Below are 20,878 nucleotides of genomic sequence, written 5' to 3' on the forward strand. Positions count from 1 at the left end.
GGTGTCAGTACTAAGGAAAAAGGGTGTCAGTACTCAGGAAAAAGGGGTCAGTAACCAGGAAAAAAGGTGTCAGTATTCAAGAGTAGAGGTGTCGGTACTCAGGAAAAAAAAGGTGTCAGTACTCAGGAAAAAAAAGGTGTCAGTACTCCGGAAAATAGGTGACAAAAAAGGTGACGGTAATCAGGAAAAAAAGGTGACGATATTCAGGAAAAAAAGGTGTCAGTACTCAGGAAAAAAAGGTGTCAGTAATAAGGAAAAAAGGTGTCAGTACTCAGGAAAAAAAGGTGTCAGTACTAAGGAAAAAAGGTGTCAGTACTAAGGAAAAAAGGTGTCAGTACTAAGGAAAAAAAGTGTCAGTACTAAGGAAAAAAAGTGTCAGTACTAAGGAAAAAAAGTGTTAGTACTCAGGAAAAAGGGGTCAGTAACCAGGAAAAAAGGTGTCGTATTCCGGAGAAGAGGTGTCGGTACTCAGGAAAAAAAGGTGTCAGTAATCAGGAAAAAGGTGTCGGTACTCAAAAAAAAGGAGCCAGTATTCAGGAAATAATGTATTGGCTCTCACCTGAAGTTACAAGTAGATAGAAGAGTTAAAGTAGCTTCCACACTCTGGACAAGTCTTCAGATGTTTCTCTTATTTCTGATTTCACAAATTTCTTCCTCTTTCCAGAACTATTTGTAAGATTTAGTAGTGAATAGCTGCCTCGTCAGTAGTGAATAGCTTACTTGTCTGGTGTGAAAAGCGGCCTTGTCATGAGTGAAAATCTGCCTCGTCAGAAGTGAAAAGCTACCTCATCAGGAGTGAAAAGCTGCCTCATCAGAAGTGACAAGCTACCTCATCAGAAGTGAAAAGCTACCTCATCAGGAGTGAAAAGCTGCCTCGTCAGAAGTGACAAGCTACCTCATCAGCTGCTTCATCAGGAGTGAAAAGCTGCCTCATCAGGAGTGAAAAGCTGCCTCGTCAGGAGTGAAAAGCTGCCTCATCAGGAGTGTAAAGCTGCCTCATCAGGAGTGTAAAGCTGCCTCGTCAGGAGTGAAAAGCTGCCTCGTCAGGAGTGAAAAGCTGCCTCATCAGGAGTGAAAAGCTGCTTCGTCAGGAGTGTAAAGCTGCCTCGTCAGGAGTGTAAAGCTGCCTCGTCAGGAGTGAAAAGCTGCCTCGTCAGGAGTGAAAAGCTGCCTCGTCAGGAGTGAAAAGCTGCCTCCTCAGGAGTGAAAAGCTGCCTCGTCAGGAGTGAAAAGCTGCCTCGTCAGGAGTGAAAAGCTGCCTCGTCAGAACCGTTCGGTGTCTGTGGAAGTCAATGGAAGCTTTCCTTACTTCTGGCAAGGCAGCAGCCTTCTATCATATGGTACAGGCAATATGTTGCACTACGACAACAAGAATGAAGCCTCCCTTTACCATGACAGGAGTTAAGGGCACGCGGGATTGGATGCGTAACCAGCACACAAAGAATTATATTTTGTATTTATATTTAACTGAAATTAAAATAGTTTTCAGTTTCCAGTGGAATTAGCTCTTCAGGGGAAATAATAATTAGCCGCTCGCAGTACGTTCAGGGCAAGTTGTGATTTATAAAGTGGTCAGAAAGTGCAGTGGCGGAGGGGAATATTTTACCAATAAAGTAAACACCATTTGTATTTCACTGATATTCTCCCGTACAAAGCTTTCTTCTCCGATACTCACGGTTGTGTCTTTCACCCATTTCCTCCCCTTCTGGCTCAATGTCCTCAGCCTGTGTGATCCAGTCTAGATAGCCCTTTAGGTCCTCCTCCATTTGCTGCTTCTCCCTCAGCTTCTGGAAATCCCCCCTGGCTTTGGCCTTCTCTCTCTCCTTGGAGAACTCTCTGTGAGTGAACAGATTTCAGAGTAGATTGACACAGAAGAAGGATGAAATAAACTGAGCATATACAAATTGTGGGAAAAATTGGCCCAGGAACGGAATCAGAACCACAGCAAAGTGGAGTAATAACATTTACATTGACATTTGGGGAACATTGTTAGTCTCTGGCATTGAATCAATATCATCTAATTTGTAAGGCGCATTTGCCTATGGTCAGAAAACCTTCTATCAGTCTTAATTTGCTGCTCATCCGTGTCTACCTTTGTTGAAGTGGATGGGGGCAAAACTACCTTCAACAAATCTGGTTATTGAAATGGTTATTGGAATGAGCCAGAGCGCGCCACTGTGGATATTCTATATTGGCTCCTTTAGAGAGGCTTCAATCCCTAACCAAGATGGCTGCCACCTGTACTTCTGCTCATGGGCGCCTCCATCTTGTCACTGTGTTAAAGTCACCCTGCTATTACCACGTGTTCCATCCTATTACAATCGCTGATACCGCTTGCATCCTGCACCGCTACCCAGATACAGTCACATGCTGGTGACCTGTATGCTCTGCACAAGCTCAGCTCCATGCTGATAGTCTGTATATGCATAACTGTTAGTACGGCGGTACTAATCACATTACTGCTGAATAACTCACCCCACTGGCTAAGTACTGGGCTGTTCAGTGACTCAGGGTATCTGCTGGTGTGTGCAACTACTCCATACCACTGCCAATAGTATACACATAGGGCAGGATGTATTAAGCATCGCATCAACGATGTGGTACATCCCGACTGTCCTCCGGTACATACCGTGGTTCATTACATGTAACAAGAATATCGCAAAGGACAGCTCTCCCGATAAGAGCTGTCCTTTGCGATGGCTCCGGTCAGAGGGACTTCTGGGTTTAACAACCAGAAGTCCCTATGGCGTGCTTCTGCGCATGCACAGAAGGCCAACGGTCGCTGGGGGTGATGGGAGGTATCGGACAGGATCCCTCCCAAGGGGGGAAGTCCCGTTACCCATCGGGACAAAGCACCAAAATACATCGCATTCCGGTGCTTAGTACATTTGGGGAATGCGGTAATACCCCCGAAAACTGCATTTTCGGGGGTTTTACTGCATTTTCACCTTTAGTACATTCCCCATATTCCAACACACAGGTGCACAATTTATTTTAAGGAGAGGTTTGTTGTGGGTAACCTAGTTGACAATTCTCTCAAATTCCAGCAACAGTCCCAGGTTTTAAAGATTGTCTTATCATCTGTTCTTATTTTCTGGCCGGCCTTCCTGACTGTCTGTCTGTCGGTTATGTATTCGGACACCCCTGCATCAATTGGGATGAAACCAACGCGAATTGGTCCAGTTGGATCCTGGACAGGTTTTAGGGGAGTTAGGGTCACGGTCGGACCTCCTATTGGTGTACACTGAGCAGAACAGTGACCCGAGGAACCTTTTCTGAGCCTTCCACTGGATGTATTTGGACAAAAACTTCACAGAGTGGTAATATTGAATCCCAGAAGACATACTAGGGAGTTGAGGTCTCAGTCGGACCTCCTGTTGGTGTACGCTTGGCAGAACTTTGACCCAGGGTCTGTTCTGGGCCTTCCACTGGATGGAATTCGATATAAACTTCACAGAGGAGTGGCAATTGGTCTGAGATGCCTAATGGAGTGGTTGGGGTCCCGGTCGGAACTCACGGTGTAGTGCGCCGGAAAGAACTTTGTCCCAAGGAGCCTGTTCTGGGCCTTTCACTGGATGGATTTGGATGAAAACTTCACAGACAGGTGGCAATTAGTCTGGGATGTCTAATGAAGTGGTTTGGGTCACACTCAGACTTCACGGCGGAGTGCGCCGGCCAGAACTTTGACCCAGGGAGCCTGTTCTGGGCCTTCCGCTGGATGGATTTGGACGACATCACATAATAAAACTTAATAACTTGAAGATTTAAACCTGGGCAACGCCGGGTACTTCAGCTAGTACACTAATATTTATTGCTGAAAGGTATTTTTAAATGCAAGAAAATACTTTAGTCAAATTGAGGAACATGACCCAATGGGAAATGTAGTGTTCCAAGGTTCACCAAGACACGATCACATTTGGCGTGCTTAGATGTACCAACTCGTCAGCACAGTGTGCCTACAAATTGTTATAAATGTTGGCAAATGTTGGGAAGGTGACCTATGGACTTGTGTGATGTGTTAGTGAGGATAGGGCTGCATGTGACAAGGGAGGAACAAGGATCCCAGCAGCACAGAGTATATCAGGAGATGAGTGATGTGTCAGTTAGGTCAGGGCTGCATGTGACAGGGGCAGTGATATGATGTGAGGAAGGGAATTGAGGCAGCAAGAAGCCACAGACTGAGAGTTATATAGTGCTAGGTGCAGGGTCATCCAGCAGCACAGAGTAAATCAGGAGATGAGTACAGGGCAGTGATATGATGTGAGGGCGGAAATAAACCTCTAATCTCAGACTTACCTTCAAATATCTGTGCACTTTGCCCATAGTTATCTCATCTATCTGGGATTTCATGGTAAACAAAGGCTATCTATCTCCATCTGACCCCATGAAATATGTGCACTCACCCACTCAACACACCCAACACAAGGTTTAAGACGAAGAACGACCCAAAAATAACCAGGCTGACGAAGTAAACCCAGGGAAGCTCGTGGCCCATGGCATCCTGCATCTGGAGACACATGAGAGAAGGACATTATGTATAGACATTATCAGCCTAGGTGGAAACACAAAAACATACTGTTTTGACATGTTAATAATGAGGAATATAAGATATACTTCTAACAAAACTCATGTGTGACAAGTTCTGCAGCTCTGCCACTACTGGCTGCCCATATTCTGTGTCTTTTGGGGTCCCCCTTAATTCTCTGGGTCTTCTGTGTCTTTTTCCTGTAACAGCACCAACATCAGTCTTCTCCTCCGGTGCAGGAATTATATCTTATATTAGCCATATTTTTGCATGTTCTTCATACAAAGGTATTCACAAACGGCTTCACTGTGCAAGTGCACAACTTTCTTCTGTAATTAGAGGTGCACATATGCTGCCTCCCCTAGTACACGGAGAGTCGGGTCAGAGGCGTAAAACTGTAAGCGCTGAATAGAGACGACGACCACAGGCAAGGTAATCACGCCCCTTTGAGGTGCATCCCATTTAGATTTGCACATATCTTTACATACGTTATTTAAAATATGTCACTTTTGCTTGAGCACCAACTGGGTGCAGTTTTGGGAGTTGGTGATGCCTTTGGTTATATGTTTGCTCTGTATGTACCTGTACACTATATTGGGGGTGCACATATTTTGAGGTGGGTGCAACTCAAGATACAGACATAGGGCCTCATTCTCATGCAGGGCAGCAGCTGTGCAATATCGTACAACTGAAATGCAAATGCAGCAACCTGCTGGAGGCGTCTATAGGAAACAGATGCCTCCTGCATGCATCTACGATCCAAGTGCATCGGATGGAAAGCCATGATGCTTGCAGCCCATGGCCAGTTTATGTAAGCCGAAGCTTACTCATACTGACCATCGGAAGTGATCAGCTAGGTCCCTGTGTGGAGTGATGGCCGGCTACCTCAGTGTCAGGAGGGGATGCCGACCGCCGGCTTCCTGACTGTCTAATCCCTGCAGGGGTCTAATGACAGGCGTCGATATCCTGACGCCTGTCATTTTACCAACGCTGGGAGCCTGACGCCCGGCATGCCGATCGAAGGTAAGCCGGGCGGCAAGCGCAGACAGCCGCAGAGGGGGATTGTTAGGTTTGGGGCTCCCGGGTTGAACTTAGGGTTAGGCACCCCCCGGGAGGGGGTTAGGGTTAGGCTAGGGGAAGGTGGGGTTAGGGACTGATCCCATCAGGAGGCGAGTGCTGCACTTAATGCTACAGTGCACCACCAGGGCTCCTGGTAGTGAGAGGGAGCCTGCACCTTGGTGTCACCCCTCGACGGGTGACACCTGGGTGCGGACCACCCCTCCTTGTGACGCCACTGCAGTGGGGTGGGGTCATTGCCCATGGTTAGCATGTTATGTTGGGGCTTATAGAGATCCACTGGATTCCTATCTCGGGGTTAAAGAGTGAAAAGACAATGGGAGAGGGGATGATATTGCACTGCACAAATACTGGTGGCTAGGTACAGGGGAGGAATAAGAGCAGGGAAGTGAGGGGAAAGAGGAGAGATACTTGAAGTCAATGTTGTACCCATTACCATGTGATATAGATGTAAACGGCACCAACTGTCACTCACCCAGTAAAGCACGTCAGTCCAGCCCTCCATAGTAATGCACTGGAATACAGTTAGCATGGCAAAGAAGAAATTATCGAAGTTTGTGATGCCACCGTTGGGCCCTTCCCACTTGCCCCGGCACTCTGTGTTGTTGAGGTGACATTCCCTACCATGGCCGGAAAAAGCGCAAGGGGCGGGCTCTTCTTCTGAGACGAGGTCTAACACACAGTGCAGCAAAAAAAAGAAAAGTAAAACGTAAGTTACCAATCACAGACAAAAACACGACAACATTGTGTAGGTGTAGTATGTGTGTGCACACCTAGAAAACAGTAATATCAATTAGGGTTCTATGGTCCTGATTCATTACAGATCGCAACTGCGATTACGCACGCTATCGGCCAATTGTGGCGCTCTGCGCATGCGTATTATGCTCCTGCGATTAGGACTGAGATCGCAGAGGCAACGCAGACCCCTCGCAGAGTGATTGACAGGAAGTGCCGTTTGTGTGTGGTAAGGGGGAGGGGGGCGAACCCAGGCGTGCCAGTACGTTTCAACGCCTTTGCAGGGGCGTGCATAAATTATTCACTGCAATGCCTTGCGCAGCCTGAGGCCCGATAGCATGCATGGAAGTTAGCAATCTCTGAGTAAGGTCAGTGCTTGTGCAAATGTGCGTGAGGCTGCGATGGTACGCGATGTTACCGATGGTTTCGCAGTCCAGCTAAACATTATAGATGTGTGTAAGGTAGTGGGCGTCGCAATGGATCAGCATACTATCGCAGTTGAACTGCGTGCGTAATCGCTATTGCATCCGCAGTTGCTTTCCCTAGTGGATCAGGCCCTATGTACTAAGCCTTGGAGAGCGATAAAGTGGACAGCGATAAAGTACCAATCAATCAGCTCCTAAATGTCATTTTTCAAACACAGCCTGCAAAGTGACAGTTAGGAGCTGACTGGTTGGTACTTTATCTCCGTCCACTTCAAGGCTTAGTACATAGGGCCTGATTCAGAGCCGCTCGTAAGCGGCCGCTCGTTCGCTCCCAGCGATGTTCGCACATCTGCGCATGCGTATGCGTTTTAGTACGCATGCACGAACCAGTCAGTGCGGCCGAAAATCGTGTGCTCGCAAAATAGCGAATGCCTGCTAATTTGAGTGACGGGATGAGGCGTTTGTGGGTGGTAACAGGGGAAGGTGCTTGAAAACGGGGAGTGGAGATCCGAACGCAGGCGTGCCAAAAGGTCAAAAGGGGCGTTTTAAGGGTGTGCATAATTAACAAAGCAGCGTCATCGACCACGTCACTTGGGTGTCTTTTAGCCAGAACTGCTCGCATGATTGCGGTAGGAAAATGCAACCACATGAATAGCGAGCAGTTCATTCGCCTTTCGATGTACTCGATTAATCTAATAAATAGCGGAGATGACGTATGATGCGAGCGGCCAGGGGGCGTTTTTTACAAAAAAACGTCCGCATGTTTTGTTCGCTCGTTCAAACATAGAGGCGTCAACAGACCGCAAAGAGCGAACGGTCAATTTAAATAGCCAGCCCCTTTTTCTGGACGAGGGAGCGCAAATAGCGTCCGGCTCTGAATCAGGCCCATAGACCCCTTAGTACAGTGTAAGGAGGACTGAATAGAGTACAACAAAGGATGACTGTACATTGTAGCACACCTTAGCAGTCCTGAGCATAGAGCAGTGAGACGAGACTATAAAAAGCAATCTGACAATACATCTGGATGAAGTGTCAGGAAACAGACATGACAGTGTAATTTCTATATATAATGAGATCCGTTTCCTCTGCCTGTCTCAGCTTATACTGCTGAATATTATGAAGCATTCTGCAAATGATGAGAGACGTAACACTGGAAATGAGCGAAACCCCTGGCGCTCATAATACGTATCTTTTACACAGAGAAGATCAGAGGCCAGAAACATCACACTGAGGCCTAATAGCACAGAGTGTTTAGTATAATAAGATCTCTTGCTGGCCCTGGAAGCCTGCTCGTCCAGAGAGACATATGGTGATCACAGGCAGCTTCACAGATTAAATCGAATGAAAGTAACTCCTTCAGTTCTCTGTGAACTCAGAAACACTAATCTTTGCAAAGCTTCTGACTTGAAACAGAACTATGGATGTTGGAAAATAACACTAGGTCGGCATAGGCTTTGTACGTTGGCAGAGCGATAGAAGTGCGCTCGTTGATGTGTCTGAAAGGCACTCTGCAGCATAGTGTGCAATAAATTTAATGAACGTTCCACCTAAAAAATCAATTGTAATTTCTGCACCCTGCAAGTAACATCCAAATTGCTATGAAAGGTGTGTCTCTGTGCGCAATGCATTCATTTATATGGGTGTGATGTGGCTGAGGTTGCATGATGAGGGGGCGAGGCTAATTTATGCGTTTGATGCATCATTTAGCTCCGCCCCCTCCATACGTCGCCGTGATTCCCAGCATTTATCTCCCCATCCTGCCCACTTCACTAGGAAGTGAGCGGGTTGTGGGAGATGTGGATACTTTTCAGGGGTTGCGGGGGGCTCCCCGACAATTCGGGAGCCTCCCGACACTTCCGGGAGGGTAGGTAAGTATGACTCACCCCCAGCTGACACCTTGAGGTAGGCTATCAGTGATGTGCAGTGAGGTAAATGGCTGGGGAGGCACACATGGATCTGGGTCTGAGTGATGGGAGCCTGCCTCACCCCCTACTCACTATAACTCTCCCCTCACTACGCTAAGCTTCAGTGTCCATTGATTCTCCTACCTGCATAACTGTGTCTTCTCTAGCTTCTGCTCACTGAGCTCTGATCTCTAAACACTGCAGGACATTTCTTGGGCACGCCCCCACCCTCCCCCCATACTCAGAGGCATACCTCTTTTAGCTCTCTTTCTGTGCAGGTTATTGTCTGTGCTGTGGCCCTGCAGTGTCTGACTATACAAAAGTGAGTCTGAGCTGTTGCTACCTCGTCTCTCGTCTCCCTGCAGTCCCAGGGAGCTCCACAAAGCTGGTGGAGTGTTAACTATAGATATTATTACAATAAACAAAGGAGATGTTTATAAGTTATAAATATCTTCCTTGTATTATTCTAATATTTTTTATATAAAATCTCAGGAGTATGACAGGGGAAGCTCTGCCTCCCTTGTCTACCCTGACTGCACGTCCCTGCTAACTATGAGGACGTATGAGATCTCTAGTGAAGACACCAATCTGCCCCAATGCTGGGAAGATCCAGGCCTGCCGCAGTAAGGTTACATACAGTGCATCCGGAAAGTATTCACAGCACTTCACTTTTTCCACATTTTGTTATGTTACAGCCTTATTCCAATATGGAATAAATAAATTTTTGTCCTCAAAATTTTACACACAATACCCCATAAGGATAACATGTAAAAAGTGTTTTTTAGATTTTTGCTAATTTAATAAAAAAAAAAAAAAAAAACTAAGAAATCATATGTACATAAGTATTCACAGCCATTGTCATAAAGCTCAAAATTGAGCTCGGTGCATCATGTTTCCATTGATCATCCTTGAGATGTTCCTACAGCTTAATTGGAGTCCACCTGTGGTAAAATCAGTTGATAGGACATGATTTTGAAAGGCATATTATTATTATTACATTTTATTTATAGGGCGTCACAAGTGGTCCGCAGCACCGTACATACAGTAAAGCTTACACAGAACATTACATTACAATACAGTAACCAAAATATAAACAGAACACAAGTAACAATTAGCAACACAATTCTCAATGCACAGTACAGCTCTGAAGGTGAAGGCTGTCATAGAAGTACTAGAGAAGAAGGCTGTGAGACAGTGGGGAGGAGGACCCTGCTCCTAGGAGCTTACAATCTACAATCATACACCTGTCTATATAAGGTCCCACACTTGACAGTGCATGTCAGAGCACAAACCAAGCATGAAGTCCAAGGAATTGTCTGTAGACCTTCGACACAGGATTGTCTTGAGGCACAAATCTGGGGAAGGGTACAGAAAAATAACTGCTGCTTTGAAGGTCCCAATGAGCACAGTGGCCTCCATCATCCGTAAATGGAAGAAGTTCGGAACCACCAGGACTCTTCCTCGAGTTGGCCAGCCGTCTAAACTGTGCGATCGGGGGAGAAGGGCCCTACTAGTCAGGGAGGTGACCAAGAACCCGATAGTCACTCTGTCAGAGATACAGCATTCCTCTGTGGAGAGAGAAGAACCTTCCAGAAGGACAACCATCTCTGCAGCAATCCACCAATCAGGCCTGTATGGTAGAGTGGCCAGACGGAAGGCACTCCTTAGTAAAAAACACATGGCAGCCCATCTGGAGTTTGCCAAAGTGCACCTGAAGGACTCTCAGACCATGAGAAACAAAATTCTCTGGTCTGATGAGACAAAGATTGAACTCTTTGGCATGAATGCCAGACATTATGTTTGGAGGAAACCAGGAACCGCTCATCACCAGGGCAATACCATCCCTACAGTGAAGCATGGTGGTGGCAGCATCATGCTGTGGGGATGTTTATCAGCGGTAGGAAATGGGAGACTAGTCAGGATAGAGGGAAAGATGAATGCAGCAATGTACAGAGACATCATGGATGAAAACCTGCTCCAGAGCGCTCTTGACCTCAGACTGGGGCGACGGTTCATCTTTCAGCAGGACAACGACCCTAAGCACACAGCCAAGATATCAAAGGAGTGGCTTCAGGACAACTCTCTGAAAGTCCTTGAGTGGCCCAGCCAGAACCCAGACTTTAATCCAATTGAACATCTCTGGAGAGATCTGAAAATGGCTGTGCACCGATGCTTCCCATCCAACCTGATGCAGCTTGAGAGGTGCTGCAAAGAGGAATGGGCGAAAGTGCCCAAAGATAAGTGTGCCAAGCTTGTGGCATCATATTCAAAAAGACTTGAGGCTGTAATTGCTGCCAAAGGTCCATCAACAAAGTATTGAGCAAAGGCTGTGAATACTTATGTACGTGTGATTTCTTAGTTGTTGTTTTTTATTATTAAATTTGCAAAAATCTAAAAAAAAACTTTTTACACGTTGTCATTATGAGGTGTTGTGTGTAGAATTTTGAGGACAAAAATGAATTTATTCCATTTTGGCGTAAGGCTGTAACATAACAAAATGTGGAAAAAGTGAAGCGCTGTGAATACTTTCCGGATGCACTGTATGTATATATATATATATATATATATATATATATATACTCTTCAGAAGGAAAGATCCGCTGAAATCAGTCCAGACTTCACATAACTGTGTCCGGTGAGTGTACGGCGCATCATTGACCTGTTGGTTCTGAAGACTCTCCAACAACCAAATCTCCCCTTGTGGCCTTGTCCAGGTATTTTCCTCCACTGGGGATAATTAGCACTCTGTAGCACAGCGCTCCAACCACAGGCCTGGCGCCACTGATTTAGCTAATCTGTAAAGGTATGCCGACCAAGCCGCAGATCTGGGTTAGGCACCCTTTTGCTACATGACATTCGGATAATGCAGTGTGGGACATCACAGGGGTAGAGGCGGACTATATTAATAGAAACAGTCCTTAGGCCCACTTCAAAGGCACCATTAGAGCTTATCTGATCATTCCACCAACCAAAGTCATACACAGGTCTCTCGGGAGGACCTGGGAGTCCGGCTTGTGTAAGCCACAGGCAGTGACTGCCTTCAAAGTTTTCTTTGTAAAGTCCCCTTATGGAGGACAGTTGGTGCTGAACAGGGCTGGATTAAGGTATGTGGGGGCCCCTGGGCAACAAACTTGTGGGGGCCCCAGTCTATAAAATCAAAGTGATTATATGGGCGATGTTATAAAACAGTATAATGTATCAACCAGCATTGTTTATATAAATATATATATACATATATACACACTCAGGTATATATGTATATATAGATATATGACATCACACACATATATAAGTACAAAATCCACCACCTCAAAAATCAGATCAAAGTGTCTTGAAAAAGGTCTCCAGGAACCGAAACGTCGACATGACAATGTACAGTGTGGCTTCTTGTGAAATAAACCTTGGTGTTGATGATTGCCTTTTTTCTTGCATTTATACAGTCAGGTCCATAAATATTGGGACATTGACAGAATTTTCAGATTTTGGCCTCTATTCACCACCACAATGGCTTTGAAATGAAACAAACAAGATGTGCTTTAACTGCAGACTTTCAGATTTAATTTGAGGGTAATTACATCCAAATCGGGTGAACGGTGTAGAAATTACAACAGTTTCAATATGTGCCTCCCACTTATTAAGGGGCCAAAAGTAATGGGACTATCAACTCAAAAGCTATTTCATGGACAGGTGTGGGCTATTCCCTCGTTATTTCATTATCAATTAAGCAGGTAAAAGGTCTGGAGTTGATTCTAGGTGTGACACTTGCATTTGGAATCAGTTGCTGTCAACTCTCAATATGAGATCCAAAGAGCTGTCACTATCAGTGAAGCATGCCATCATTAGGCTGAAAAATCAAAACAAACCCATCAGAGAGATAGCAAAAACATTAGGTGTGGCCAAATCAACTGTTTGGAACATTCTTAAAAAGAAAGAACGCACCGGAGAGCTCAGCAACACCAAAAGCCCTGGAAGACCACGGAGAACAACTGTGGTGGATGACAAAAGAATTATTTCCCTGGTGAATAGAAACCCCTTCACAACAGTTGGCCAAATCAAGAACACTCTCCAGGAGGTAGATGTATATGTGTCAAAGTCAACAATCAAGAGAAGACTTCACAAGAGTGAATATAGAGGGTTCACCACAAGATGCAAACCATTGGTGAGCCACAAAAACAGGAAGACCAGATTAGAGTTTGCCAAACAACATCTAAAAAAGCCATTACAGTTCTGGAACAACATCCTATGGACAGATGAGACAAAGATCAACTTGTACCAGAGTGATGGGAAGAGAAGAGAAGGAAAGGAACTGCTCATGATCCAAAACATACCACCTCATCAGTGAAGCATGGTGGTGGTAGTGTCATGGCGTGGGCATGTATGGCTGCCAATGGAACTGGTTCCCTTGTATTTATTGATGATGTGACTGCTGATGCTCTTTGGATCTCATATTGAGAGTTGACAGCAACTGATTCCAAATGCAAATGTCACACCTAGAATCAACTCCAGACCTTTTACCTGCTTAATTGATAATGAAATAACGAGGGAATAGCCCACACCTGTCCATGAAATAACTTTTGAGTTGATAGTCCCATTACTTTTGGCCCCTTAAAAAGTGGGAGGCACATATTGAAACTGTTGTAATTCCTACACCGTTCACCCGATTTAGATGTAATTACCCTCAAATTAAATCTGAAAGTCTGCAGTGAAATCACATCTTGTTTGTTTCAGTTCAAAACCATTGTGGTGGTGAATAGAGGCCAAAATCTGAAAATTCTGTCAATGTCCCAATATTTATGGACCTGACTGTATATATATATATAGATAGATAGTTTGTGTGTATGTACAGTATGTGTGTATATAAATATATATATATATATATATATATATATATATAGTATAATGTGTGTATGTATATACAGTATATATATTTCTATACATACACATACATTTATACTATATATATATATATACACACACATACACACACATTTATATACATACAGACAGTATGTGTATGTATACAGTGTGTGTATATATATATATATATATATATATACACATGCATACATACGCTCATTTAATATATTTATAATAATGTGTGCGGTGGTGGGACAGCGGGCTACCTTTCCTTCAGCTCCACGGCTCCTCAGCTCCTTTCCTTCAGCTCCTCAGCTCCACGGCCCACCGCCTGGGGAAACGCTGAAGCAGGGTGAATTGTTCCTTGAGCGCCCGACTAGGCTGCTATGCCCCGCACGCCACGCACTGCAGGGCAAGCAGTCTGGGCTCTTCTCTCTGAGATTACATAATAATCTCACGACACTGTCACAGTGTAGAGAGTCTCCTCGGCAGCGGGGACAGTTAAATGTAAGTAGTAGCGGCCGGGGATCGGGAACAGTGTGTGGGGGCCCCCAATGTGTGGGGGCCCCAGGACGACCACCCCTGTCGCCCTGCCCTTAATCCAGCCCTGGTGCTGAATGTGCATAGGACTAACCATTATTGGGTACCTGAGACCTAATAATGATGAGCTTAACCCTCCAGCATGGGTAGCCATCTTTGTGACTGACATTTCAAAGAAGACTTCAGGACCGCGTTAATAGATCAGAGGAACTATAACTGTGTCACTAAAGTACAGTAATAATGGCTGATCATTAAATATTTCACCGTTGACATAGAGTAGTAACCCCCAAGCACTCAAGACAAGTGCAGTTTTTACTGAAAGCTCACACGTGTTATGTCTAAGGCCTCAGTAGCATACAGATAGAATTGAATGCTACTAGATTGCAGTATAATAATATAGCAGCGAGAGCAGATCAAATTATACCAGCTAATGTGTGTGGAAGGATCATTGTTATCCACTAAATGCATATATCAAAGAGGGCCTAACTTTGGGTGTTTGCCTTGTCCCATCCAGGGAATAAAACTGTATTAAATGTAAAGATCCATTCCTATTCGGCATTGGCTCTGAATGATTATTATACAGGTACATGAGCTTCTAGAAGACAACTAAGGGCTTCAAAACCTATGACTAAATACTATTTACCCCCCTACAACCTAGTAATAAAAGGGATACACCTGAAGACCTGAATATCATGTCTAAGGGACTGATTCAGAGAGGTACGTTCTTCCGAGGATGAACACACATGTCCAATGGTTTGTGCCTTGGCCTGCGCAGGACCTGTTCTGCGCATGCACAGAACGGGTCCTTCGATCTCGCTCGCAGACCCCCCCAAGCCGCATCATTATTGACATGCTGCGGCATTTTGGGGGGCGTGCCTGGGCATCGTTCCCGGAAACGGAGGCATGTCACCTCCATTTTCTGGGAGGGATGAGGCCAGGGTCTGCGTCGACGGATGCAGATTCCTGGACTCTTGCGTGACCAGACTGCAGGAAGCTTTAGCTCCCGTAGCCTAGCGGAAGGGACAACAATCACGTCCGATGGTGATCCTAGGCTGCAAACTCAGTCGCAGCACTGGAATCACGCAGATGCAGCAAGGAGGTGTCTGACACCTCCTTCTGTATTTGCATCTGAGATGAACAGATTTGCCCAGCCACTTGTGTGCGGTTGTACAAATCCATCCATCCTGGGCCGGCTCCAGGGGTCGGAGCACCCTGTGCCGGCCCTTGAGAAGGCATCCTAACATCGCGCGCGTCAAAATTTGGGGGCGTGGCCTAATTATCATAGGCCACACATCCCGTGTGATGATATTTTGAGGCGTGCCCGCATGGCACGCCTCCGAATAACGTCAGGCTGTGGGTAAAGCCCAGCACTCCGTCACTGGCTGGGCTTCCCCCAGCCCTCTCCCGTCAGTGAATAGTTGCCGCGCGCATGCGCGCAGCGTCCATTCACACTCCGGGGGTCCAGCACCGCCGCGGCGGTGGGGGTCCCCAACCTCCCGATTTGACCACCCGTGGGCCACCTCGGCCCGCGGGTGGAAAAGCGGGACACTACTGTCCCGCTGAAATCGGAATGCTGGGGAGGGGTGCCGCCCCTCTATGGGGTCACCCCTGTGAGAACGCACTGGTCGAAAACCCCTAGAGCCGGCCCTGAATCCATCTCTGAATCAGGCCCTAAGTGCACTTCTTTAAACCTTGCTTAAGTTCAGCAGAACACAGTGAAACCTCAGTAGGGATGACCATCGGGACCTTAAGCATTGATAGTACCATTGGCGGTTGACCTTGCTGGTATGCAACAATCGGCTGGCTATGTGCTATCGATGGCGGATAACCATTGGACCTCCGTCATTGATGGTAAAACCATCGGCCATTGGTGATTAACCATTGATGGTTGTTAACTATTGATGGTCGATGGCCAACCCTAATCCTGAGTCAGGAAGAACTAATAAACTGTTGGAATTAATCTGACTCCACTGACTCCTCACCTCTGCTGGAAGCGGAGAACCCCATTACCATGCTTACTATGCAACAGTTACTGAAAACACTTAAACCTGGCCTTACCTCAGATCTGTACTCTTCTGTACTGACCATGTACAAAATAAAAGGGAGGAATTAGTCTCTCCAAATAACGAGCTAACCACAGCTCAGGTAGCACTGCAAGACGTCACTGCAAGCAGACACTTACAGAACTTCTACAAGTCAGTCAGACAGGCAGTTTTTGGAACCGACAGAGAATTGTATCCAGTATGACCATTGGCGACAGGGACCATGGGAAGTAAAAAGGGACAGAAGTTCTTGGTCCAAAAAGAAGAACTTGTGTAATAGTAATATACACACAGTCCAGGCTCCATGCACAAGCTATACTGTATTGCATGTGAAGCATGGTGAACAGATTGATAATAAAGATTCAAATAGAAATGAATGATCCCTATGGGAACAAAAGTATGCATGCAGGAGAGCGTATCCCATGTCCTTATACCATTATGGAGAAATACCTGGATACACTGGGAGAATTTTTCATAGTTTCTTTGTTTTTTTCTGCTATGTGGGGGCTGCTTGTTTCTTTGACCAGATAGCTGGAATCACCCTTGAGTGTGGGATTCCCCCCCCCCCTGCTTTTGTGGCAATATTTGACACCATTTGAGAGATTAACTAATTAGCATTTCATATACAGTATCTAGAGGGGGTGATATTCTGTTGACTCAGCACAGCACCCTCCCAGTATATAGTAGTCACCTTCTACCTATATGATTACTATATAATGCACAGGGCATCACTGGCCACCACATAATACAGAGAGCTTCAGTGGCCACCATATAATGCAGAGAACATTACTGTCACATCACAGAGAACACCTTATAATATAGAAAGCATCAGTGACCGCAATATAATATGGAGAGGATCAGTGAATGCAATATAATACAGAGAACATCAGTGACCACCATATAATACAGAGAGCATAAATGACATCCATATAATACAGAAAGCATCACAGTGACTACCATATAATACAAAAAAACTCACAGTGACCATCATATAATACAAAGCATAGCAGTGACCATCGTATAATACATAGAGCATCAGTGACAGCCATATAATGCAGAGAGCATCAATATCCACCATATAATACAGAAACCATCAGTGACCGCCTTATAATACAGAAACCATCCCAGTGACTGCCATATAATACATAGACCACAGTGACCGCCATATAATATAGAGATTATCACAGTGACTGCCAAATAATACAGAGAACATCACAGTTACCACCAAAAAATAAAGAGAGCACCAGTGACCACATATAATGCAGAGAATATCAGTGACAGCCATATACCTAACTAGACATATGCTCTCTGCATTATATTTGTTAGGTTTACAAATTGCAGTTTGGGTGAGGACGCAATGAGGTCTAAACGGTGTTGTCCAAAAGTATAGATCAACCAGTGTCCATTGAAATGAGCCATCTGGCAGGAAGAGACAGAAGGAACTGTGAGTGCATTAGAGCAGTCAGTCAGTATCTGACTGGATAGGAGCTCTGCTCATTCAGTCACTTGTCACTTCCAATCAACACCTCCTGTTCTAGCAGACAATGAGTAGGACAGTTACAGTTGTTCTGCACTGACAGATCTCTCCTCTATCTGCTTTCAATATGGCTTAATTCAGGTAATAATGCTTGTTCCATAATTGTGGGGTCAGCGGCGGGGGTCCAACCAGAAGTGAACAAACCCTTCAAAGCAACAATATATTGACACATTACATAAATAACACAAGCCATAAATGTTTTGTAGAATAAAACAAGTGTACTCTAATATCTAAAAGCTATTTCACTGAATGGGGGTTAAATACCTGAGCCAATGTAGAAACAGGTCTTATGCATGCGTCCGATAAACAGCTCCAGTCCGATGATGGCGTAAATGATGATGACAAACAGGACCAGCAGTGCAATGTGCAGCAAGGGCACCATGGCCTTCATGATGGAATTTAATACAATGTGCAAACCTGCAAAGCACAGTAAGAAGGGTGAGACTGGCAACAACACGATGCAATGCAGCCCTGCATTCACCAACAGGACACAACACTAGCTGTGGTAACACAAACCTACATGTGGTGATATAATGGCGATTATTAAGTAGTCAAAATTTGCTGCTTTGCTGACACCAGAAATTAGACTGCAAGATGGACTGGACAGAAAATTAGTGCCTGACTAATTATGTAAGTACAGTGCTGGGTACAAATTACGCGTGTTATATAAAAATCATTACAATATATAAATACTGCTCCCTCCTCCTTGTCCTCCCCATCTGTATCATACCCGTCTGTCTGCCCCTCCCCTTGAGAATGTAAGCTCTTACGAGCAGGGCCCTCTACCCTCTTGTGCTCCTCCTTACTTTATTTTTATCTACTTCTTACTCCCCACTAGGACACCTAACACTTGGTGCTTATGCTCTGTCACTTAATTGGGCCACCAATGTATATTATCCATGTCCATGTCCTTCATTGTATTGTATTTTACTGTAAGTCGCTTTTTTGGTTATGTACCTTGTAAGGCGCTGCAGAACACTTGTGGCGCCATATAAACCAAATGATAATAATAATAATAATAATAATAATAATAAATACAGTATATAACTCTGCAATTCACAGAATCAATATAGCATACTTTTTTACTTAATCAAATAAACTGAGTATCAATAGCCTTCAGTGGGCAAAGTAACTCAATATAGCCTGTGATAGGATCACTGGTAAAGTGGTCTGTGGCAGGGACATTTATCCCAGATTCCTGTCCTATGTGTTTAAAATCCCCAGGAGAAAGTCTGCAGTGTAGCAGGCTTGAGTTTCGGTTTTTTTAAAAGCCGGTTTGGGACCTGGGGGTTGTGGGTGAGAGGAGAGGGAGGGCTCCACCCACGGCCACTCCAGGTTTTGGTTCTCTTAGCCTGGTAACAGGCTTGTTAGGGTTTTCCACCTGAGAGTGGCCAATATAAGCCTAGTGTGTTGAGGGCTGATTGTCTCACCTGGGAGAGCAGACAGGGAGTTTGCTCAGAGACACTGGAAAAACCTAACTGTAAGTGTTGTGCTGTGCTTTTGTTGCTGGTGAGGGCATTAGGCCTTGCCAGGTTCTGGTAGTGAGGGAACTACCTGTGAAGTTAGTGCCCCGACAGGGCTAGGATTTATGTTTATGTTTTCTTTATGTTATTTCTGACATTGTACAATAAAGACTGGCGCCGACCAGCTTGTACTTGCATCCAGACTGGTGTGCTGCTTCCCTGCTGCTGTGTGTGTGTGTAAGGAAGGAGTCCTCTACCCAGGAGAGGGACCCCCTAACCTAACTGTGTCACAATATGGTGGAGAATGCGGGCAACCACACACACTGAAGTTGCAGGGAGAGGAAAACTTTCCATTTAAAAATTAAAGGGACAGACACCCAATTGGTGAGTGTAGAAATAACACTGTGTCCTTGGAGTCCCATAGAGGAGGCGTCAGCCAATGCTCAGAGAGGCAAGGTTCAGCTTCCAACCTACACCCCAGGACAAAATGGAGGACATTATTAAGGCCTTGCTCCAAGCTACAGCAGCTCAGCAGGAGACAAACAAACTTCAGCAGGAATCTACCAGAGCTCAGCAGGAGACAAACAAACTTCAGCAGGAATCTACCAGAGCTCAGCAGGAAGCTACCTGGGCTCAGCAGGAATCTACCAGGGCTCAGCAGGAATCCACCAGGGTGCAACTGTTGGCCTTGGAGACAGCCCAGTGGCAACAACAGGTCGCCATTGAGGAAACCCGCCAGGCCTTAGCGGAAAACAGCCAGACCATAAGAGAGGTGGTACAGCACCTGGTCGCCCGGCCCAGAGATGTTAATACTGGTCCTCCCACCACCACTCACTCCGTACGAGCCAGTCACTTCCTCCAAAAGATGACTTCGGACGATGATGTGGAGGCCTATCTCGCCGCATTTGAAAGAACGGCCGAAAGGGAGAGTTGGCCCCAGGAGCAGTGGGCAAGTCTGGTGGCACCTTTTTTGTCTGGGGAGCCACAAAAGCATATTTCGACTTATGCCTGGCTGATGCCAAGGACTATAAAAAACTAAAACAGGAGATCCTAACTCGCTTGGGAGTCACCACCTTTGTTCGTGCCCAACGGGTCCACCGCTGGGAGTTCCATATGGACAAGCCTCCACGTTCACAGATGCATGACCTCGTCCATCTGTCCTCAAAATGGCTACAGCCCGAGACGCTGACGGGACCACAGATCGTGGAAAGGGTCGTGATGGACCGGTACCTGCGATCATTACCCGCGACTCTGCGCAAGTGGGTGAGCCATGCAGACCCTAAGACCGCGGACCAGTTGGTCGAGCTAGTGGAGAGGTACGTGGCGGCTGAGGAGCTGAGGAGTATGCCCCACGAAGCCCCGATGGCGCACCGGCGAACTCCCACAGACACTGGTAAGACTGTTCCAGGGGAGAAGGGTGCTGGGCGGTGGGATGTACCTAAGACTGAGGGTGTAGAACCTGGAGACAGGCCTGCCAGGCCAGGAAGGTTCTTGCCCAGTAAACAACTAGACATTAATATGATTCAGTGTTTCCGGTGTGGTGACTTCGGCCATATTTCCGCTAATTGTTCATTTACAACTGAACCTATGCAATGTGATACTGCTCATGTCTACCGCAGGGGGTCTTTCTTTGCACAGACAGCCTGTACGGCTGACCGGCAGGCTGAGTCTGATAAGCACATGTGTGTACTCACTGTAGATGGCAACCGAGTAGAGGCACTGTTAGACTCTGGTAGCTTGGTGACACTTATAAAAGCTGAGCTGGTGAACCCC

The 20,878-nt window shown here is 45.9% G+C and overlaps 1 protein-coding gene across 2 annotated transcripts in view; it reads right to left on the reverse strand.

Annotated features, from left to right (window-relative positions):
- CACNA1F (calcium voltage-gated channel subunit alpha1 F) overlaps positions 1 to 20,878 on the reverse strand; it is a 154,446-nt gene that overhangs the window by 119,844 nt on the left and 13,724 nt on the right. For both annotated transcript variants that reach the window (XM_088453393.1, XM_088453392.1), the window contains exons 6-9: positions 17,907 to 18,059; positions 6,078 to 6,274; positions 4,404 to 4,507; positions 1,676 to 1,836 (exon numbers count right to left, since the gene is read on the reverse strand). In XM_088453393.1, coding sequence (XP_088309519.1) covers positions 1,676 to 1,836; positions 4,404 to 4,507; positions 6,078 to 6,274; positions 17,907 to 18,059 — 615 coding nt within the window. The remainder of the gene's footprint in view (positions 1 to 1,675; positions 1,837 to 4,403; positions 4,508 to 6,077; positions 6,275 to 17,906; positions 18,060 to 20,878) is intronic.

The sequence above is a fragment of the Taudactylus pleione genome, unplaced genomic scaffold (genome assembly GCF_031769625.1).
Source record: "Taudactylus pleione unplaced genomic scaffold, aTauple2 ptg000579l, whole genome shotgun sequence".
Lineage (NCBI taxonomy): Eukaryota > Metazoa > Chordata > Amphibia > Anura > Myobatrachidae > Taudactylus > Taudactylus pleione.